This window comes from Arvicanthis niloticus, chromosome 22 (genome assembly GCF_011762505.2).
Source record: "Arvicanthis niloticus isolate mArvNil1 chromosome 22, mArvNil1.pat.X, whole genome shotgun sequence".
Taxonomy (NCBI): Eukaryota; Metazoa; Chordata; class Mammalia; order Rodentia; family Muridae; genus Arvicanthis; species Arvicanthis niloticus.
The window spans coordinates 32,128,965-32,153,635 of NC_133429.1; the positions used below are offsets into that span (position 1 = coordinate 32,128,965).

Genomic DNA, 24,671 nt, shown 5'->3' on the forward strand with positions numbered 1-24,671 from the left:
CTAACAAGATCTGTGGGGTTTGCTCACTGATGACTTATAAGGTAACCCTGACTATTTGGTTTAGTTGAATCCTTCAAAGTGTCCATAGGATTTATCCTTTCTTTCTACCTTTGACTTACCTTATAATTTCCATAATGTATGAAAGTCATTTTGATCAATGAGGCCACCATGAGAAAGTAGTGATTATTTTTCTTTCTGTAAACTTAAGTGATCTCATTCAAAAGGCTTTTCCATTTCAGTCTTATTATATGTATGCCTAATTTAGAATGTATTTCTTGGCAATGCATATATTTTTAAAGAATGAATGAAAAATCAATAGATTTATATTATTAAAATTGGTATGTGATATGCAAGAAATATAAAATAAACTATGGAAACATTTCTTGCTTGCTTTTGGCTACTTATTTAGCAAAATCTAGTCAGGGATGAATTTTATTCCAATTCTATTGTAAGTAATAGAACCAACAGTGAGATTTTAATCTCAGCCTGTTAGCCACTGAAAAATGTCACTGAATTATATATCATAGTGTCTTTTTCATGTAAATATAAACGCATAACGGAAAATTAAAATATGGAGAAAACTGAGAAAGCAAAATAATTCTATTAAATGTCTATCACATTGAAAAAAGTCACCATTATTTTATTCCAGTGATGGCAACATTTAAAAACTTTAAATTATTCAATATTTGTAATTTGGATGACAGAAAAGGTTTCCAAGGCAAATTACTTGCAGGAAAGGTTAAAATAATAAAATAGTATCCAGTATCCATAAGAAAATTAAAGATATTAGCTTCCTAACTACTGTCATTTCTGCAGGACTCAAACGACTTACTACTTTAAACTTTTGTAGTTTTAGAAATTTTGTAAATGTCTCTTAATAATACCTGAAAATCACTTCTATTACGACTAGCTATTTCACTAATAGTCCATTTAGACAAAAACTTTCTTATCACATTATTAATAGCTATGATAACTAGTGTTCTTAATTTTAATTTCATTAATCAATAAGTAGAATGAATTAATAAATACAATACATACATTTATTAATATATTAACGATATAATTAATAAATAAACAGATGGAGTAAAGGGAAGAAATGTGTAGCAATCTGATGGATGATAGCTGATCACAGAGAAGACACAGAAATAAAAATATCATTTCGTTTTAACTATGGCAAAGTCTGTGCTATACAGAGACAGAGTTTTGAAAATGTTACTTTTATGTGTAGAAGAATGTCTCTGGACCCAGATATAAATGAGGAATCCAGGCTAATCTGTTTGTTCATGTTGTTACATTGCAATTTATTGTAATTTAATTTTTACTAAAATTAAATAAATCTGACCTGTAATGATCTCAAAATATTTACAAATAGTACTTACCAATACTGTCAATCTAAGCATTTAATAACTCTTTGTGCCACTTAATGAATACTTATATATATTTAACATTAGCTTGGTCATATCATAGAAGCATTATTGGCAAAATATTTGTACATGAATTGTACTGTTTACCTGCATTTATATACATGTATTACCAGGACTGATATGATCACCTATCCATCTAAGAAATTAAAAGTCACTGTATTAGCAATAATACATAAGTGTTATTTTGATTCTTTTCCAACCCATACATTGACATAAAAAGCAATTTTAGAAAAAGCAAAGTATTCAAATACTTAAAGCACATATTAATACCAAAAGCCATCGTTTTTTGCATTTTACATCTACAAATCTCCATCATTCACTAAGGGGATCTGCAACACGCCATTTCTAACATGAACACTCTTTCAGAAACACCAAAGCCACTTGTGATAACACCAAAGTTCCTTACCTTCAGCAGATAGACCCTGCACGTTTACTCCTCGAGCTGCAAGAAAACTAAGGCAGACATCGACATTTTCAATCTGTAACAGGAAAAGCAGTAAAAAACCCATTTAGAGAATGACCCTTCAGTAAGCATTTGAGCTTAATGAAACAAGGAAACAACTAAACAAGCAGGGGGTGGGAGGAATGGGGAAGAGAAGAAGCAATACTTTACATTCATTTCATTCTAGAGAGAGTTGCCAGAGTTTTACTAGAATTATCTTGGCTGAATGCAGAATGACCATAAAGCATCCATTGTCCACTTTGGGACTTGCAAACAATTGATAAAGGCGTAGTGAAGAACAGCATTCTTGAGTCATAGCAACCCACCTACGTATCATAAAACTAGAGCTGTGTTTTACAAATAAGTCTCAATGAAAACATCCATCTGCAATGAGACCGCAGCCCTGCAATTACTAGATTATTAGGATGTGGGATACTGGATTCAGTCAAAAGATTCATAAAAAGGAGAGCTGCTCTATGAAATAAATGAGGCATAGTTATTATTCTAAATCAGAGAAAAAAAAAACATTCTTCCAAAAGTTGTGTTTGCTTTTTCACCGTTGAGGGAGCCCGCGGGTTAAATGCAAACACTAACTTTCCTTTTTTAAAAGGGCAATGTGCATGGATTTTAAGTACTCAGTTGAGTAGGATACCAGCTCCTAAACGTGCAAAGTGAGCAGGGAAGGAAGATCCAATCTACCAGGCAAGAGAGTGTCCTCCATGTCAAGAAATTATTCAAATTAGTCACTAAAAAAATGTTTAAAGCTCGGAAAGAAATCCAAGGCATACATATTTGCATTAAGGAAACAATATATTGATAAGAAAGTATTATTGAAAATACTATGTTGTAAAAATAGAGCTAAAAAATTTGACCAGTGTGTGACCTAATATATTGTATTCCACCAGCAGTATCTGAGTCTTCAGTGAGGGTGTTGTGTTGAGCTGCACATCGGATTCTTTCCTAGGCTGTTTTTCTATTAGAAAAAAAGGAGGGATCCATCCCATCTGCAGTCACCAAACCCAGATACTATTGCTGATGCCAAGAAGAGCTTGCTGAGAGGAGCCTGGTGTAGCTGTTCCCTGAGAGGTTCTACCAGCACCTGACCAATACAGATGGAGATACTCACAGCCAATCATTGAGCTGAGCATGAAGACCAGCTAGGGGAAGGACTGAAGGGACTGGATTTCAACCCAATAGGAAGAACAATATCAACTAACCAGACCATCCAGATATCCCAAGGACTAAACCACCAACCAAGGAGTATACATGGAGGGACCCATGGCTCCACATACATAAGTAGCAGAGGATGGCTGTATCTGACATCAATGAAAGGAGAGGCCCTTGTTCCTGTGGAGGTTTGATGCCCCAGATATAAGAATGCTAGGATGATGAGGCGGGAGTGGATGAGTGGCTGGAGGAGCATCCTCATAGAGGCAAAGGGGAGGGGGAAAAGGGGAATTGGGATGGAAGATTGTGGAGGGGTAACTGGGAAGGGAGATATCATTTGAAATGTAAATGAATAAACTGATTAATGGAAAAATAAAAGAATAGATGAAAGGACTAAAAAATATGGATCCGTGGGTGTGAACACTTTCAAGATCGAGGTCAAATGTTCAGGACCTGAGGAAAAGGTTGATTGTGGTCATAACAACTGCAATCCCACTGCTGAGTTTAGGTAGAGGTAGAAATGGGAGCATCACAGAGACTTGCCTTCTGTTGATCTAACTCCAGGGCCCGTGGGACCAACTCAGGGCAGTAAGGAGGTGAGTGACCGATGCCTTCCTGCCTTTAGTTCAATTGCAGGCATCAAGATATACTTGCTGAGGTCTCATAAGCATATACACTCATTTATTTGGGTATAATTAGTACAGTATTATATGTATATGTGTGTGTTTATGTGTGTGTGTATTTTTAACATTTTAATGACTTATTTTTAATTGTAAATATATAGAAAATTATATATGTAATATAATAATAGATAATATAATGATATATATTATATATAAAATATTATATATATCCACAAACATGGCAATTTCTCTTCACATACCAGACTTCAGAAGATATCAACCTAGGATGGCTCATGATTGATGGTAATATAAATTATATATTATATATATACATATATATATAATATATATGCATATATATGTGTGTGTGTAATCATACATAAACTGTTGCTATTCATCTATTTTATATATAATAGATAATAGATTATATAATATGGTATATGATACATTATATGATATGTGATATATGATATACAATATATGACATACAGCATATGCTATGTAGCATATAGTATAATAGATAATAGATAAATAGAAAACATAGCAATAGTTATCTTTTAATCCAAAGTCTACATGCTATAACACAGCATTCTTATTCCCTGTACTCTACTCAGAGAAGTGTATCTGTGAGGGGACATGTGTCTGTGAGTGCAGGGCCCGCAGAAGACAGAAAGAATAGAAAAATAAGCAAACCATAAATTACAAGCCATAAATCCTAAGATTTCTAACAAGAAAATTCAGTGTGTGTGCTGACTGTGGATTCTCTTATGCTGAGTAGCCCTATGGTGTCCAAAGATTCTACTCTCTATTCTCATCATGTCCATGTCTACAGGTGACAAGAGGTATCTCTCTCACATTTGCTGTTACCCACAACACCATATAATGATAGGAACAGATTATATGACTAGTGAGTCTTTATGGACTTCCACAGTGAATCAATAAAACAAAACATATCATCATAAACAAAGTGCAATAGCAGGTGAAATTAATTTCAAATGTGCAGTTTGGGTCTTTTGCCATTTAAGTTATTGAAGAAAAGTATTTGTAGTCTGGAATCGAAAGGATGGTGCTGATCAGAAATAACCGAACCCTGCTGGTAATAAGCACAGCATTGGGAAATAGAAAGGCCAGCACGTCAGTCAGGAGCCATCCTTAGTTTATATCTTCTGAAGGTTGATGTGTGAAAAGAAGCTGCCACTATTATATTTGTGGAATAATAGAAAGAAATTCAAGGAGTCTCCATTGCTTGCAGACTTGTGGAGGTATCCTCCCTTGGCCCTTTCAATTAAAAACAAACTGAAATGAGATTGAGATATCATGGCATTACAGAGAATTCTTGGAGGAGTTCTATGCATGAAGTTCTTAGCTTTATACCCCACACAGAGTCAGAATTCATAACGCACAAAAAAGACAACTGACCATTATAAAACTCTTTGATATTAATAAAGGGGGCAATGGTAAAATAAGAAAAAAACAGATATATCTATAGCTTCTTTGGATTTAGACCCCACATCAGCTTTGTCTTAATCTTGTTTTGCAAAAAATTAATCAAGTAGCTTGCAAAGTTTCCTCTACATAAGAAGCAACTACTTTCCAAGGCAGAGTTGTTGGTTTTAGCTCATAATGAATAAACTAAAAATGTCAAAAGATAGGGACCAGTTTAATCAAATGATTGGTTAATTTCAAATACTGTAATCTGCTCCCCTCAATGGAAATCCTTTCAAGTAACTTCAATTTACATTCATTTGTTTGTGGAAACTTCACATACAGCCTATAGGAAGTTACTACCTCTTACTTATGTGAACTATAGTATTACATAACTCATGCATTTTGTGTTGAAACACAATGAAATTCACATACATACATCTTTGTGGTACTATTACAAATACGTGCATTCTGAGTTCTTTGACGACATCCCTTATCTGATGTGTTAACAGTCTATGTTCTAACTGATAACCACTCCAAAGACTTCTAGTTTCTTACTACTGTGTGAGCAAAGTTTAAGTCCTTTCTTCTCTTAGTGACTTACATTTTAGTGGTGTGGAATTTGACCATTTTCCCTCTTTCACATGTTAAATGTCATCATGGCTAAACAACTATGAAAATACTAACAGAGGCCGGGCAGTGATGGCACACGCCTTTAATCCCAGCACTTGGGAGTTAGAGGCAAGCGGATTTCTGAGTTAAAGGCCAGCCTGGTCTACAGAGTGAGTTTCAGGACAACCAGGGCTACACAGAGAAACCCTGTCTCAAAAAATCAAAAAGAAGAAGAAGAAGAAGAAGAAGAAGAAGAAGAAGAAGAAGAAGAAGAAGAAGAAGAAGAAGAAGAAGAAGAAGAAGAAGAAGAAGAAGAAGAAGAAGAAGAAAAGAAAGAAGGAAGGAAGGAAGGAAGGAAGGAAAGAAAGAAAGAAAGAAAGAAAGAAAGAAAGAAAGAAAGAATTACTATTACTAACAGGATAATAAAAATAAAATATAAAGTTTCCTATACACAATAAATATTTTCAGAAGTATCAAAACATAGCTCAGGTCAGCTGAGCTTTGAAGAGTTTTGAGCCTATGCAAACATAATGGTATTACAAGTACTTAAACTAAAACATTTCAGTATGAGGACAAAAACATTCACATTTACATGCATGTGTTGGTGCCCCTGTGTGCGCTGGTGGGGGGTTCTGCAGAAACTAGAAGACAGCATTGGATTCTCCAAAAGCTGGATTTATAAATGGTGGTGAGGTACAGTTTGGTCACTGGAAATTAAACTCAAATCCTGCCTGAAAACATCATGTTTTATTATCCACTGATCCATTTGTCTAGCCTGAAAGCTGACAGTTTAAAATGTATGTAGTTACTGCCTATATAATTTTATATTATATTGGAGCACTGCCTTTTAGGTTCATTTATACAAAACTAGGTTATTTATTCATTAGTTATGTATTTAATATTGTACTTAAGAAAGAGATACTGTCCTGAAATATTTTAAAGAGCACTGACTAATTTCCAATAACTTCATATTCTCCCATAAATAATAAGAGATATAATTTGAAAACCAACAATCAGTTCACAGGCTATAGTTCATAGTTACACATTTATATTGATCCTTATGACTTTGCTATGGAAATGTGTGACTACCAAATCCAAGTGGGTTTCAAATGAGGGAAGAGGGGGAATAACCATATCTTTTTTCAATTACAAAACATTCAAAACACTCAAAATTATATTTATATTTTTGATCATTTTAGCTGAGGGTTAAGGTATTCTAGGTATGAATCCAATGGTTACATTACAAACAATTATATCTGTTTATTTCAGAGTTGGATGGTTGATTCCAAACAAAAGTGTCATTTTATTGAACTCATATACTAAGGCTACATGATTACTGACCTATTTTACAGCAAAACTAGTGTAATCTATTCTAAGCAATGTACGTACAAGAGGTCTTCACAACATTAACAGATTTAGAGCTTGTCTCCCTACCGGTTGTTTCATACTCGCTTAAGAATATTTAATGAAAATTACCTCTGCATCCTACAACTGAACATGATTAATATTAGCCTTGGAAGCCACGTTTTAATCTTATGATACAGGGATTAAGACTATGTGATTAATTCATCCAGCAACTATTGACTCTTTATTATGAGCAAAGGGCTCTGTGGGACGGTGAAGGGATATAAAAATAAATTACAAGGTCTTCGGCTTTGTGAGCTTATAAAATAGCTGCTCAGATGGAAAAGAGTCATACATCACTATAATACATGACACTGTATGATAAATTCCGAAAGAGATATGTAAACAGGATTGCATGGTCCTGGAGAGAATGGAGTCATCCATTTTCTTTCGCAATAGATCTGCAGACATCCTCACAGCATGTCATTTAGAGTTGAGCGATAATTCAGGTTTTGATAGAGCTAGACTAGCAGCAGACAGAGGAAGAAGACCTGTCAAGCAGAGGAAAAACTGTTCCCTGTTTACTACAAGGAAAAACTGTTCAGGTGTTGTTAAAGAGAACTGAACAGCGTTTCGTTCTATACAGTGACACACATAGAGATTTCACCCAGCACTGAAAGGGTTGCTCTGCCCTTTGATGCAAATAAAACTAAAACAGAAAGAGGCAAAGAATCACAGTCCAAGTTCCAGGGATGACATGGCTGAAGGCTCATTTGACCCCAAGATGCATATCCCCTTTAGAACATGTGTGAAGAGGCTAGATACCTACTGATGTGAAGAACTCAAGTTAGTCCTGCCTTAGCATTCTCCAAAGGGATATTATATTATCTGCTGGGATTTAAATTTATTCTTAATAGCTTTACCTTGAGATAGGATCGTGCCACATATCTCAGACTGGCCTTGAACTCCTGATCCTCCTGACTCAGCTATGCAAGTGTTGGGATTACAGATATGTGCTACTGTGCCTGGCATCATTTATGTTTCCGTTTCCCACAACGAACTCACAATATTATAGTCGAATAATTAAATCACTTAACTGTATAATAAATATCATTGCTAAGAAAATCAAAATGAGAAGGTTCACTTTGATCAAAAGTGCACGCTGATATGTGAAAATAATTAGATTTTAGTCAAACATTCTAACCAGACATAAACTTGTCTGGAGAAATAAAGTAAAATATAGTAATTACTCTGCTTTAGTTAAAAGTTACATGATGGCTATTTTCATTTATGACTTTAGTAATTGCATTTAATTTTTGAGTTCAAAAGAAAAACCAACCACAGCAAGGCAGGCAAACTGTAAACGTTAGAAGATGCCCAGCCGAGGTGAATGGGTGAAAGGAGGAAAAAAAATGTGCCCTTGGAGATTGCACATGGCAGGAAAGCAGCTCCACACAGGGCACACAAAGAGCCATATTTTGGGAGGGTCTTTAGAGAAACAGTGAGATGTTATGAAAACCTTTCTTACAACAGATACAGAAAGAATAAAATGAAAACTGAGGCTTATTTTCTGAGTACTACAGAGGAGTAGACCAACTTCTGAGGCCTCCTGGCTATGACCCCATACACAACAATGCTAGGAGGCAGGAATTCTGGGAGGAAAGGTACACATTATCATTGAAGAACTTATCATCTCACCTTCCATTTTACCTTGGCTTACAGTAAATCTGCCTTCCTCGGGTGGTTGGTCCAGTCCAGCCGGGTGGGCTATTAGGTTTCCAATCAGGTCAGAGATTTCTATTTTCTTCACCAGAACTTTACCTGAAGGGGCTCTACTGCTGTCAGCACCACTTCCCCAAAGAGGTACCATACCTAACCTCATTTAGAAACTAGATTCTGGATCAGAGCCCTCAGGAACAATTTATAGACATTTTCAAGCCCTAAGATGTCATTTAAATATTGTCTATTGTTTGTTCATTGACAATTTCATAAATGTATAGTATGCATTCAGATTATTTCAGCCCCTCTCTCCCACCAACCTTTACTGTGTTCCCTCTCCCTTCAACCCCTTTCTGATTCAGGACTTGAAAAAAATATGTTTTTTATAAATGGGAAATAAATTTCAATAAAGGATAATGCTTGTTATTCTGTGAGAGAAATGGACTCTTAAAATGAAGGCAGAAAAGTTGGTTTTCAAACAGAACCTCAAAGGACAATAAAGTTTGAAACCTACAAAGGGATCTTCTTCTAGAAGGAATTTTTATATCAAACTATAATGAAAAAGAGTAGTGAACCAAGAAGTGAGCTGACATATTTATAGAAATATCCTATAGTTTACACATCTCTTTTTTGCTTCTTAAAAAAAAAGCCTGCTCTTCTGGAGATAGGCCAGACTATATGAAAGTCTGTGATATAAGATGAACCTGTGAATGACGTCAGCTGGTCACAGTTAGGAAAATCCAAACCTCAGGCACCCAAGTTCAGAATAGCCAGGGATACAGAAAACTAAGCCTCACCCATGTCTTTCCTCACAGCAGCTAAGTATCCACCAGTGTGAAATTCCTAAGAAGGTTAAGACACACTGTATCTATTTGAAGAATGCACTGAGGAGGAGAGATTGCACAAGGGCGGTTCAGGGGGTCAAGAATCTTGAAATCCAGAGCAATTTGGAGGAAGGAGACAGGACACAGTGACAAGTGTGGGTTAAAGTGTTGCTCATACCCTCTATGATGGGACCAGGGTCAAGGCTGACTATAAAGCTAGGTTTAACAGTGCCTTTTAGTTAAAGGTTTTGAAGTATCTATTTTATATAGTTTTACTGATGAATGGTAAGGAAATCCTCACAGTTCAATTTTACCCATGCTTTCTGCTGTTGACTTCCTTTAACCACGATGTTAATGTGTTTAACTTTTATACCTTAGCCAAAATCCTCTGGCTCCATATGTTGCATGAAAAAAAGTCAGTCGGCATGTTCTATAATATTACACACTAATTATGGAAGCAAGAGGAGCAGTCTAGATGTTACTTTTCAATTTCCCCCAACCCCGACCTTGTCAGAGCTAGCACATGGAACAAGCTGGGAAACAATTTTAAGAACCTAGGTACGTATTCTAAATACAACCCCCTTTTCTCTTCCATACAAAGTTTGATACATTGATTTAGTTTTCTCCATTTACTGGAAGCTAGCAAGACTACTGCCTTGCATCTGTGTGTGAACAATTAATAAATCATACACCTAGAATTGAGTGGGAACCTACAGCCTGCAGTGAACTTGTTCTTTCACTCACACTATTCTGACAAATGGAATGCAGACATTGTAACTGAGCTATTTCTACTCTTGGCTAAAGCTGTCTACACAATGGCACATGGCAAAGACACAGTGTCGAGCACAAGTGTTGTTCAGAAGATGTCAGGTGAATGTACTGGGTAAAGATAGTACAGTATGCAAAATCTACTTGCCCTACATGTTTTGAAAGTTTGCAAGTTTCAATGCATCCCAATTGTTCAAGTACCCAAATGCACTTGTGTCAGTTCAGAGACGAAAATGAGGATCAGTGATGGGGCCACAGTCCCTGGAATTCTAGCCAGCGCCAAAAGCGGGAAATGGCACAGAATGGAATTCTGGTCTGTCCTTTCAAAGGAACTCAGATCGAATGACTTAATGATTCTGTTCCGGTGATAACTACTTCCTCAAGATCTAGGACCACACTTCCATACTTTTAATTTACGGAATAGGTAATGATTCAGTACAGCAGCCCCAGAAGGCAATCCGGTTATCGACAAGGAAAATCGGTGGAAATTTGACCTTTGCTAACTAGCACGACACTGGGCTTCTGTGAGCAGCTCCTTCTCAAATCTCTCTGTTTGAAGCTGTGGGTTTTTTTTTTTTTTTTTTTTTTTTTTTCCCAAGTAACACGTGCAATTTATTTTGTTTTTATTTTCAGGAAACTTAGCTACATGCTAAAAAATCATTGCGGTCCTTTTTAAAATCTTCATAACATTCAGAAGTCAACTGTCTACTTAATTCTTTTCACAATTTTTTCTTATGTATTCACTTTACATCCAGCTTCCTGCCCCTTCCCAGTCACCCTTCCCCCATTTTAAAACAATTCTTCAGAGAGAAACAATAACCTTGAGTAAGTGCGAATCCCATTGAGATGTGGGATAACTGTGCTTCTTGCTCCCAAATTTGCAGAGCAAGATAGAAAAAAAAAAAAAAAACTATGAGGAAACTGTATCTGTCTCTTTTGTATTTCTTTCCTTCTTTATTTTTCCAGGATTTAGTTGGTAGCTGCTCTGTAGTTTGATATAAGAAATGCCTTCACTTAATGGGTACCTGGGTGAAATATATAAACACTTTACTGTCAAATTAATCTAATTTTCATTTGGGCATTGCAATGTACATGTTATTAGAAACCAAGAAGTGTTTATTCCTGAAGTTTTTGATTCCTAATGTGTAGAATTTGAAAGAAAGCATTTTTCTTTTCTTCCTCAAAATGTTATGTGAGGATTACAAATAAAGTGTTTAGCTGTACAGTAGGAATTAGAAAAATGTACACATCTATATACTTATCTATATGAATATACACATAAATCTATACTAAATATAGAGAAGGATTTATGTTATGATATCTATTGTTCATATGTAAAAATAAGCTTCTTGTAAATATATACTTGTTTTAATATGTGTGTATATTTCTATGTGTATATGTCTATATGTTGATAAATATAGACAGATAGGAAACATACACAAGAATTTTTTAAATAAATTTCTTTTTGGTCAAAATCACTTTCACTTTATTTCAATTGACTTGGTAGAGAATAAGTATCAAATATTAACATTCATTTTCAAATATAAATGACATTGAATCATTATCATGAACTATATTGGGCAGAATGTGCTATATCTCTTGACATTTTAAAAAATGCAGCATGTGAATTCATTGACCTGAAGACATCAGGATTTTAAATAAGTTCTTCCTTTTCAGTTTGCCCCAACAAACAAAACAAAACAGGAACTTGGTGTTTTATCATAAAGTCACAAAATTATTTTATGAGTCAGTAATGAATAATTTCACTATAAAAATCTATAAATATTATTTCTATCTTATGACCACACCCTTCCTCAAATACATGGACATTTATATTCTTTCTACAAATGAAAGAAACACATGTGGTCTTAGAAAAGATTACTTATTTTTATCACACGTTTGGGAGTAGGAGAGGAAAAAGAAGAGGAATTAAAATGAGACAGAGAGAGAGAGAGAGAGAGAGAGAGAGAGAGAGAGAGAGATCTCAAACCAAACCCCAGCGTGTTTGAAAACAATGAAGAAATGATTACAATGTTGTACATAGAAGTAAAAGACACAGAATAGGTGATAGAAATCCATGGAAAATAAAGAATAAAATAGATCGGAACACCAGTAGTACTGGATGTCAACACTTGCTTCAGAGCTGTAGGATGAAGGCAGTTTGACAGAGGAAAAGAACAAACAAAACATAGTGGACAGACCAGAAAGCCTATTGAAGAAGGTACATAAGTAGAGACAACTGTCACTGAAGCAAGGGCAATATGATGAAGAAAAGACAGTATTTTTTTTAAAAGGATGCTAAAATAACTGGATATCACACACAGAATATCATGCCTAGATGCGGGCTTTGCATTCTTTCCAAAAAATTAACTTAAAGTGAGCAATAAATTTAAAAATAAGCCACCAAAAGTAAAAATGTGAGCACACACTAGAAAAATCTAGACCATCGTGGATGCACCAATGGTCTAGATGCAATATGAAATGCATGGTCTATGAAAGAAATGAGAGGCTTCTACCTTTTAGCTGAAGGAAAGAAAAAATAATGACATAAAACAATACAGTCAGAGGATATATTTCCAAAAGATGCCTGCTATCTAAACTCTACATGAGGTATATATTTTAGGTAAGATGTATTCACTAGACACATACATTATTCATATGTATTTCAGATAAGCGTTCTTTATAAAGTAGACACAGGTTATGAGAGGAGTTACAAAGCTAATTGTTTTCCTATCTTGGATTCTGTCATGGATTTACTGGTTTTTTTTTTTTTTTTTTTTTTTTTTTTTTTTTTTTGAGGGTGAATGAGTAAGTAAAGCATATTCAATACTTAAAGTATAAAACTGTGAATACGTGAACAAAGAACCTAGGGGAAACCTTGATAACATTGAAATTGGCTCCATGGCTGCAACTTCTATTACAAATTGTGTATTTAAAAATGCAAGGAGGGGGAAGAAGAGCAGCCAAAAATGTAGTGGTCTGAATTCCAGACTGCATTCTGTCAAACTTATTTATAAACAGATCTAAAGGATATCAGGCTTGAACCAAGCCATGAGTCCAAACCACCATTTTTGCACTTACTCAATATGGAACACATGAATTCTCAATGAATCTTATGCTGAGTTATTCTGAGTACAATAGGAGCTGGTAAAACATCTAGTTCCAGATGTGTGTGCCTGTTCATGTGCCTATGTGTATGTGTTTAAAAGCCCAATCAATAAGTCATGATGACACTGGCAAATTCTTAGAACTACCATTAGATTTTAGATTCCATGCAACTATTTTCTTAATATTTCTTTAATACATAAAGCGATTAGCAAAATAGGTAGACAATATGGTTTTTCAAAATGTAACAAATATAGTTAAGAATTTTCCTTCGTGGCTGTTCACATAAGCTTAGATCGAATTCATACTAGACTCCTTTGACTATAACTTTGTGAAGCAGCTAGCTTGGACTTTACTGTGTTTAAAACATGTATCTGCTCAAAGGTCATCTTTTTAAATGGCTATCCTGAGGCCAGGTAGAGAAGGCCTCTCCTGTATCACCACTGCTTTCTCTTACTACATCTAATGCAGTGTAGTAAACATCTTACTGTACAATCAAATCAAATTAAAATATCTATAATGGTGATAGAAAATGATATAATTCCCTAAGATAAGATGTTGATTAAAAAATTCAGTATGCCGACAGTCTGTGATATCCTCTGCCCACTCATTGCTGGATGGAGTCTGTCCAGCTTCAATTCCTTCTCCTGAGGCACAGCCACAAGGAGAATTAATTTGATCATTTTCATTCCATATAACTCATCTCAAAAGTTCACTAAGAAGCAGAGAAATTCTATAGAAATTTAGTTTTAAAAATCATCAGGATGAAAGTCTCAAAACTGAAACATAAATCATCTAAAAGATTAGTTTATATTCCTTCCAAATCTAATGACTATATGCAAAGAATGAAATCAGTGACGGAACTATAAAGTATAAGTTTTCTTCATATAAGAGAAATATGGACAGTAAACACTTGATTTCATTAATCCCCTCATCTTGCAGCTCCAAATTTAGCATCTTTCAAAATGGTGGGGGATCATGTGGATGGACTAAGTTAGGAACTGGGCTTTTTAGTGTGTTAGAGGCTAGAATCCTACAGTACACCTCTTATAAAATTTTACTTTTTTGTCTATCAAATACATGTAGTTTTATTTTTTAATCTTTTTTATTCGATATTTTACTTATTGCCATTTCAGATGCCATCCCCCTTCCCCATTCTCCCCACCCATTAATCCCCTATCCCATCTCTCCTCCTCCTTTTTTGCCTTTATATTGTTTAAATTACATGCAAGTATTAAGGTCAGTTCTAGGTTGAGGAACTAGCAATACAATAGGTGCAAATAGTCCAGGAACAAGGAAGATAATAAACCCAGATAATCAAAAAACATTCACGAGAAAGACTCCCGCCCCCCATGATCACTCCTGTGATCACTATTTCTAAGGGTTTATCAGGATGATCAAAATATCTGAGCCTACTTCCCTGTCCTAGTCCAAGGTCATTTTCATGCCTGAAGCCTACTTCTTTGTTCTAGCTTAAGATTGAGATTTCTGACTAAAATTACTTCTTTGATCTAGCCTAAGATTTAGATTCCTGCCTGAACTTTCTTCTTTGTTCTAGCCTAGTATTTAGATTTCTGCCTGAAATTACTTCTTTGTTCCAGCCCACTGTCAGATTCCAGCTTGCAGTCCATTTCCTTGTCCTTGGCCAATGACAGATTCCTGCCAGGCAGCCCCAAAAGCTCTCTCCCTTTTTATTGCATAAACCAGACTGAGCCTGTCTTAGGTCATCCTGGTACTTTATCCCTTCTCTATTTTGCCAAATCTCTTCTTGTCTTAACCTAAAATACCCTCTGAATAACATCAGCCATCCAGCTCAAGTGGTGATGGGGGGGGGGGGCAGTCACTATTACTGTGGTGTGCTTGCAGACAGGAGCCTAGCATGGCTGCACTCTGAGAGGCCCAACAAACAGCTGAAAGAATCAGATACAGGTACTTGCACACAGTCAATGTACAGAAGTCAGGGACCCTTGTAGTTGAAAATTAGGGAAAAGCTGGAGGAAGCTGAAGAGGAGGGCGGTCCCATAGGAAAACCAGCAGCCTCAACTAACATAGACCCCTGAGATCTCTCAGACACTGAGCCACCAACCAGGCACTATACACTAGCTGATATGAGGTCCCAAACACATATACAGCAGAGGACTGCCTGGTCTGGCCTCAGTGAGAGAAGATACACCTCACTCTCGAGAGAAACTTGAGGCCCTAGGGAATGGGGAGGTATGGTGAGGTGGGAGTGAGGGGTATGGACTTCCTCTTGGAGACTGAGGGTGTGGAGGAGGTATGGGATGGGGAGTGGTTAGAGGGCAGACTGGGAGAGGTATGAAGACTGGAGTGTAAAAAAGGTTTAAATAATAAAAATAAGTAATTAAAAAAAAAAGAAATCAGAAAGCATAGAATACTTTCTCAATCAAGAATGGGTCACTTCCAAGACAAGCCTAACTCTAAATATGGGTTAAAAATGTCTGCAATATTCAGAAGAAATTTCCTTTAGAACCCATATCCCTGTGGGCCATGGACTCACAGAGAAAGGGACACTGAGTCCTATTTTTTTCTGTCTTCTAAGAACATCTTTTAAAAAACATTAAGAAGAACAAACATCCTAAAATACCCTTTGTCATCAAATTTTACACAACAACAAGGTTATGAGTAGAAAACACAGCTAAAAGTTGTGGCTAGACAACAGGTGGGTTAGAAGTAGGGTCCCGTGCAGGAATGCACCATCAAGAACAGACAAGCTTTGAGCCATCCATTTTTAACCCTCAGCTATGTCGTAGAAACTAATTCTTGCCTAACAAGAATTTCAAACCATCAAATTCCTAAATCATCTGGGCATTTCTGAGGATCCTGAAATATAACCGTCTATCTGAAGATGAAATAAAAGAACTTGTTTTCAAAACAGTTTTCTCTCATGTCTAACATTCTTGTTTGAGAAGCTTACACTTGTGCCTCTGCCCTTCAAGTAAATGCTGGGCTTTTTTTTTCTTTTGCTATTTTTAATCTACTGAGCATTCAGGACATTCCTGGTATTTATAGTTTATTAATTTATTTCCTCATGTCAGCTCACCAGGGTTATGCCATGCAGAGCATATATTTTGGATCTGATTTAATACCTACCTAGAAATCACACAACAGGTGTCATCCATATTAGTAATTTCATCTTAAATATAGTGTTTGGTCAGCTCCCACAGTGCTATGTCTATGTTTCAAAGTGATCATAACCTGAAAGTCACTGATAAAACATAAGACTGATAAAGTGTCTGAAACCCTAAGTGGTATAGCTACATATTTCAAAGCGGATAGATTTAATTTTTAAATATGTGTCCTTTGAAACATGTTATCTAAAATAACATTGTTATATTCTTTTATATACCTGTACATACATGATTTTGCTTCTATTGTATAAGGTACCTTCTATATATAAAACACTGCCTCATATCCAGTGTTTTCTTACTGCCTATAATATATATATAGTAGAAAAACAGTAGAAAAGATTATATTAGCATAACCTAAAATTCTGATCACCACTGTGGTGCTTTGGATTCTTTCAATATTGGTTTAATCTACTTCAATGCCACAAATCACATGTTCATATCCTCTAGGACATGACAGAGGAAAATGGGTTTTTTTTTGTTTGTTTCCTTAATATTTTCCCCTAATGGCCAATCATCTACAAGGATTTCATAATATATTTCTGTACCACTTCCTTTAGGAATCGACACCACCACTCCTGTCCTTGTTACCACAGATCTCTTCTCTCTCCACTGTACATTCTTAAAGATATATTTATTTTTACTGTCTCTGTATGAGTGCTTTGTCTGCATGTGTGTCCTTACATCCTTACACCATGTGTGTCTGGAGCCTGTGGAGGTCAGAGAGGATGTCAAATTCCAGGAACTGGAGTTGCAGAGCGTTGCAAGCTGCCAGTGGGGTCCTGTACAAGAGCAGCAAGTGCTCATACCCAGAGCCATCTCTCCAGTCCCTAATCTACAGTCTACTCTTCTTTCTTTTCACCACTGAGAAAACTACCCCCCAGACCAGCTGTTTCTCCAACAGCTTTTTTTTTCCTTTTCAATACAATACTCACACAAGTGAATTGTGGCTCAGTGGATATCACACTGGCTATGAACACCCATCTGATTACCAAAGTTTACTTTCTCAACCAACCATATTATAACCAGACTAGATAGCATTTGACAGCATCTGCTACACTGAAATCATCAACTTGGTTTACTCAGTATTTGTGCTAAAGGAAACACCATAGCTTGAACTATGACATCTATCCTGAGGGTTAACAAGACACACCTGTGATCTGCTGTCTCTGGGAGCTCACACTCACTCACCGTTCCTCTTTTCCTGACTTCTACTTCATAAATATTAATATTCTCCATCATAAACCTTTTCCTTGTTGAATTTACACAGACCTCTGCTGAGATTTCCTCCTGACCATCCATCACCTGTGTATGAGCATGGTCTAATCACTAACTTCCTCAGATGCTCAAGGTAACAACTTAAGATTTCATACCCTGCCATTATGGTCCAATAGGCATCAAAGGCTATAGACTGGGAATATAAATGTATCAGTTTCCCTTCCCCCTTGCAGCCTAGTTTCTTCAATAGAAATTCCCAGCTTGTACATTTGGCAAAAAAAAAAACAAAAACTAACTGACCATCTTCCACATCTAGCTGGAGTCTATGTATATTAGATAGCATCTACAGTGATTTTTAAAATATTGTATCATATCTTGACATAGCCAAGCATGAAAAGTCATTTAGTTTATCCTCCACTGGTTCAAAACATCGCATAAACTCTTTGCAAGACTCTTACATGGCTAGGTTCTGCCTTCCCCTTCTAACAACCTTAGCAAGGCTCAATCTACAGTTTTTCTGGAACATACCAATATCCCTAACTCCTGAGAACTTTTGTTCTTCCATATGCAACTCTGTGACTCTTGGGTACTTATATTGCAACTCTGGCCTTTATATGGACTTCATACAAATGCCTTGCTACCAGCTACCTTAAGGTTCCAAGTAAACATTGGCTAACTGTGAAATTACCTGTTAACAAAAATGAATCAATATGCCCACCACAGCTTCCGGTCTCCAGAAATGCTAGTCTTAAGTGCTTTAAATGATTCTCTAATGGCCAGAGAGTCTAAAATGTAAGCCCAGACCATCTAGTGCTAGAAGATATTTTTTAATGTGTTTTTGTTGTTGTTGTTGATACTAAACACAGACAGGTCACAAAAGATGAGATAGAGAAGATGTAAGAAAGTTCATTCTGTGGACAAGGATGAGATTCTATTATTGATGCACAGCTTTGAGTCGTACAGTAAAATCTGCAGTATCATGTCTGATCCATGTCTAGTCATGTCACAATAACTGTCTGTCTCTTCCTGTCTGGTTGCTCTTCTCATCTGGGCTTTGTACTCATGAATCACACAGTGCCAATAAAATTCTAAAGAACAGTGACAAAAATAGTCCAGTCAGGAAATTACATTTGTTTCGCAGCTTTTCTTCTCAATTAACAGAGGGGGCTCGTGCCAACGTCAGAACTGAAGTTCAACTAATCAGAAAGCCATGATCTGAATTGTCCTTATTCAAAATGTCATATGACCCCCCACCACCACCACTAATGCTTTCTAGAGGGAGAAAGTAACAGTTTTCATAATGCCATCACTTTGTGTTGTCAAAAGCAGGGGTATTAAGTTAGTATACATCCCAGTGGTTGTACAGCCGGGCTGATATTAAGATACTTCTGCAAATCTGTAGAAATTCTAGGTCCAGATAGTTCAGCTCAGTATCAAAGGTTTGCCCCTCCTTAATTTTGAGCTTTGGAGACTTTTTTTTTTTCCTTTCTGTCAGCATGAATGAGCTTGTCTGCATATCAGATCCTCAGGAAGCAGCATGATGTCAGGGTAGCAGAGCAGGTGAAAGGCTCTAGACTTAAAACACTTTATATTGTGTACCACTCTTTTATGGTTAGAATGACAAAAATAAAGTCCTAGGATTCACAACTGTGATACATGCATCTCAGGAACTAACAAATGTCTCAAGAAAAAGCTCTTCTAATATGTTAGCAGGTGTTAATGTGTTCATATATTACTTAACAAAGTTCATAATAAATTTTATTTATAATATATTTATATAATGGTAAATATAATTATATTAAATTGGTGTTATATGTACATACTAATTTTAATATATAATATATTCATTGTATATAATATATAATATATAATATATAATATATAATATATAATATATAATATATAATATATAATATATAATAATGTTCATTATATATAATCAAATATGTATATGTGTGTGTGTGTTTGTGTGTGTGTGTGTGTGATTATCATTCAATTAGGGTTTATTTTGTAATTGAGAAAGCCCAGAGAGTTTACATGTTTTTCCAACATCACAGAACTACGAGGTAAGCAGCATCTACATTTATCCTATTTAGCATACCAGCAGTAAAACTTTACAAAGCAGATGTAATTAATTGCCACAGAGAATCACTTACATTGAGAGTAATTCGTTCAGGAAATACCCTCAAAGCTGAAGTCTTTTATAGAGACCATATCTTTATGGTGATTTTTTTCACAACAGCTGTAGATCATGACATTTTAATAGTTCTTTTTTTGATGTTGTGTGTGGTTTTTTTTCAAGTGCTCTAGTTTGGAGCAGGCTAATTAATCACTTCTTGAAGAATGGATTCCTTTTATTACACTGGATTTCAGGTTTCTGACATTAATTAAAGCAGGTCAGCAAGTTTAAGCAGTTCATGAGTTTTTCACTTGACTAAGTCTATGACAAGGATCCCTCAAGACAGGGAAAGCTACGTGAACATGAGAACTCTCTGAAGCAGTCTTTAGAGACTTGGGCTGTTATTCAGGTTGGTAAGGCCTGGTATATCCTCACTACAAGCACTGTGTCTTATGTTTATCCCAGAAAAATAACTCGTGGCTTTGTGACTCGTTTTGTTTGTTTGTTTTCAATCAGCTATTTATCAATCTATGATTTTATTTATTGATGTTAAGCTTTGCTAGACAGGAAAGGGCGGATGCTGCTGAGGTAAAAAAGCCTCCACACAGAAGGCTTTCTGGAAGCTACTATGACGCTTATCTCATATATTGTTCCGCATATAGGCTACAGCAAGCCTTCAGAGCTGTTTCCAACAGCTGCAGGATATCATGTGCTTACACCGACCTTCCTGAAGAACACCCAAAAGGCTATGCTTATATTTGAAAAAAAAAAATGCACACGGTAAGTGATATTCCAAAAGTAGTTGCCCTATCAAACTCTATTGTTTCAAACTTGAAATTAAGTTTACTGACAGAAAGCCCAGTGTACAGAACTGTATACTTTAGAACATCAGAACGAACAGAAGGAGGAAAGAAAAATAGGTCAAAGTTCAGAAAACACACCTATAGGCGTGGTGCACAGTCGTCAGAATTCCTCAGAACCTGATGATGCGGCACCGACCCTGAACACACAGGAATACTCGGAGCAGATGATTTCTTATACAAGCAGGAAGGCATGCAGACAAACTTTCAAGCAATCATGCAAACGCAGTTAACTTTGAAAATGGTACTAAATGTTAGGAATGAGAATAAATCTGACTCTTACCATCTGAGATTGACTTCTCGGACAGCCATTGATATCTTCCACTTTCTCATTTGCTAAAATCAAGAGATAAAATCAAAAGAGAGGGAAAAAAAGACAACATGCTTAAGCAATGAAGTGAAACACACAGAAAGGCGATCTGTGAATCAATCAATCAATCAATCAATCAATCAATAAAATAAACCAAGCAGAAATACCCCTGCTTCCTGGTCTGTCTCCTCAGCCATAGACAGGAGAGGAGAACACACTTGTTCTCAGCCAACAATTCTATGTGCACAAATCAAGCAAAGAAAGAAAGAAAAAAAAAAAGAAGAAGAAGAAGTTGCTGCTGGTTTTCCAGCATGTGCCAAATGACTGCTGACATGAGACCTTTCACAATTGTCACTGCTGGATCAAGATCCAGTTTCAAGGAGTCTCAGTGTATGAGTTAACTCCGGTTAACAGAATGCACACATGGGAGGCATATGGTTTAATGAAACTTTCATTTCTGACAATGCTATATGTGTAAAGACACTGTTCCAACTATTTCAAAGCATGGCCAGAATGTCTTGTTTTTAGTCTCACGTAAACACATTTAATTACATTGGAGATAGCCACACCCACAGCACTCCTGGACACAGAGAACAATTCTGTATCTGTTCTCCCTAAACTACAATGTAGTGGAAAAAAAGCGAGGAGCAGAGCCTCTCCGAGTTTAAGAGAGCGGGGTCTCACCAATGATCTGAATGATGTCGGCCAGAAGGACCCCGTCCGCAATGTCCTGCTGCAAATCCTTGATGAGCCGCTTGTGGCCAGATTTTGCCAGGTAGTGGTTGGCCCAGTCAGTGTAAATCTGTTGGAGACAGGGAGGGAAGAAGTGAGAAGGGTGTGGGGGGAAGAGAGACAAGAAAACTCCTCAAGGCAAATGCGAGGCTCAGAGGGAAACTGTTCTGGATCGCATTCCAGCTAAAGAAGTCATAGCTCCAAAGGAAACAGTTGTAAAGTCTTTTTTAACCCAGCTCTTTCCCCCACTTATCTCCTGTTTCAAAGGAGGATGAATCACTCCTTTCAAAATCATGGACTAGTCACTTGTGACCAAGCAAAACTCCCTTCCTAGATGGCTCTGAAGGAGATTGCTACCGGGAAAGAGTTTGGGTTTCTCTATTTTCTCCCTTCCCTCCATTATTTTGAAAATAATCCTGTCTGTATAAAAGGAAGTCACCTGGACCGACTTATAGAGGAACTTAACAAAAACTGTGTTTCTCTAAAGAGGCTTTATTGAATTTGCCATCCAAGATACTCTAATGTGACAATGTTTTGGCGTGGTTTTATGAAATAATTGCAAATGCCTTCCAGTCTAAGATATATTGTTCGGACTGTCATCTCTCATTTAAGCCTCTTGAAATGTGTTTGTATTAGAACACAGAGGCAACTCGTGGAGTTATAATACAGGAATTGAAATACAGAATCGGGAAGTGCATTTTGCAAGCCACAGGACTGGTGATTTGACTTACAAAAGAGGGTGACTCTGGTCAGGATATAAAGAAAAGTTGAAATTTCAAGAATACCACACACACACAAAAGAAAAGTTACTATTTTTTAAAAAATATTTTAGTCTAATAACTATAAAAGACAGAAATCAGCTCAAAGATGTTTAAATACCATGGGTGGTTCATTTGTAACTTTGTTAGAAGGTAGATGAAAATAGGACATAATATTAAATTTTGAAATGAGACTAGAGAAAGGGTCAAGAAATGTTGAGTCTAACGAGAGACTGTGGCTGATATAGGACGTCTAGGATTGGCACAGCTTAAGCTGAAGACCTCTGAATTTTATCTCAGAATCACGAGCATTAAATGCCATCACAGTGCAAATATATTGTTTAAAATACCTTGGGGCTGGAGAGACTACCCGAGAGTTCAAGAGCATTTACTACTCCTGCAGAAGACCTATATCACCCTCTCATCACCAACACGGTAGCTCACAACTGTCTGTAACTGCAGTTCTGAGTGATCTGATGCCCTCTGACACCCTCTTCTGGCCACTTCAGGAAACAGATAAGTATATGGTACACACACACACGAAAAAAAATTTAAAAATTAAATAGATTATATTACTTTAATGACAGAGCTTAAACCTAGTAACTTTCATAGGCAAGACAAACAAACAATTTCCCCCCTGTGCTATGTCTTTAACCCCCTTTTCTGTTTTGAGATAGATCTTCCTAACTTGATACAGTTGCCTTTAAGTTAACACTGTAGTTTATGCAGGCATTGATATTATGATCCTCCTGCCTCAACCTATGGAGTAGCTAGGATTACAGAGCTAGAACCCAAGACCTTGTTATTTCTGAAAAAAAACAAAAACAGATGTTGTGATTAGCAAATCAGAAGTATGTGACACACAGCAAAGGTGGGAAGTCCAACTAGAAGTTGTGGCCCTTCATGCTTTTGAGCAATTTGATACAAAATGTTCCAAATAAATATGTCTAAACTACAATTTACCATATTATAGTGCAGTTTTACACACACACACACACACACACAGAGAGAGAGAGAGAGAGAGAGAAACAGCCACACACATACACACAAAGACACAACCACAAACAGACACACAGACATACACACATATACAAAGGCACACACACAGATAGAGACATATACAAACACACATGTACATACACAGACATATACTATTTTAGGTTCAAAATTAAAATTGCATTTTGTAATTTCAGCTTTTTTTATAACAACAACAATTCTAAAAATCATTTCATATATATGTGTGTGTATATATACATATATATATATGAATATATATGTATACATATGAATATACATATATATGAATATATATGTATACACACACACACACATATATATATATATATATATATTATATGCTTGATAATGTTTTGTATGAGAGTATAGTCCTTCCCATAAAGGATAATTAATATTTCTTAATATGATTTTACTGTGAAAATGATGTGTGCATATATATTCATACATGGACACAGATAGCTTTGAATTAGTATGATGATATTTTATATGGCTAAACCTCTAAGACAGACTGATCAATTTTTCAGAGTATTACTGGGTAGAAACATTCCAAATATTAAAACACAGAAGATAGATTTTTTAGAAGATGTCAGGGAGTCTCTAAGGCATATCTAGTGATACTATTTTTCACACAATGTGAAAAACTGAACATACACTGGCACATGACAAAGACTGGGTTGGTAAGGAGCCACTTAAATCTTCATATCTATAATCTTTATTTTGCAGACGTCTGCATATAAGAAAATGACTCACGGCTTCCTCTAAATCACAACATAATCAATTTCTAAATGATCTGAGTTGGTGATTCTCGAGGTTTTATTATATTTATAGGACTGGAAATTTTTTCTTTTGCTTTTTGTAAAGACAAGAATTTAAGGGATTAAGTTTCCTTTTTTATCTGTAATTTACTTGAATGACAGAGTTCCCAGTTCACCTCGTTAGCTGAATGTGAGTTAGACTTGAATTGTACCAGTCCCTCCACAGGCAGGGGCCACAGGGCCAGCACCTGACTTTAAGGGACCCATGGAGAAAAGCAGACTGGGTTCTGGAGTTAGACAAAT

The 24,671-nt window shown here is 36.2% G+C and overlaps 1 protein-coding gene across 6 annotated transcripts in view; it reads right to left on the bottom strand.

Annotated features, from left to right (window-relative positions):
* Nav3 (neuron navigator 3) overlaps positions 1–24,671 on the bottom strand; it is a 712,871-nt gene that overhangs the window by 197,925 nt on the left and 490,275 nt on the right. For all 6 annotated transcript variants that reach the window (XM_076920185.1, XM_076920186.1, XM_076920181.1 and 3 more), the window contains 3 exons: positions 21,791–21,908; positions 21,080–21,132; positions 1,831–1,903 (listed from right to left, as the gene is read on the bottom strand). In XM_076920185.1, coding sequence (XP_076776300.1) covers positions 1,831–1,903; positions 21,080–21,132; positions 21,791–21,908 — 244 coding nt within the window. The remainder of the gene's footprint in view (positions 1–1,830; positions 1,904–21,079; positions 21,133–21,790; positions 21,909–24,671) is intronic.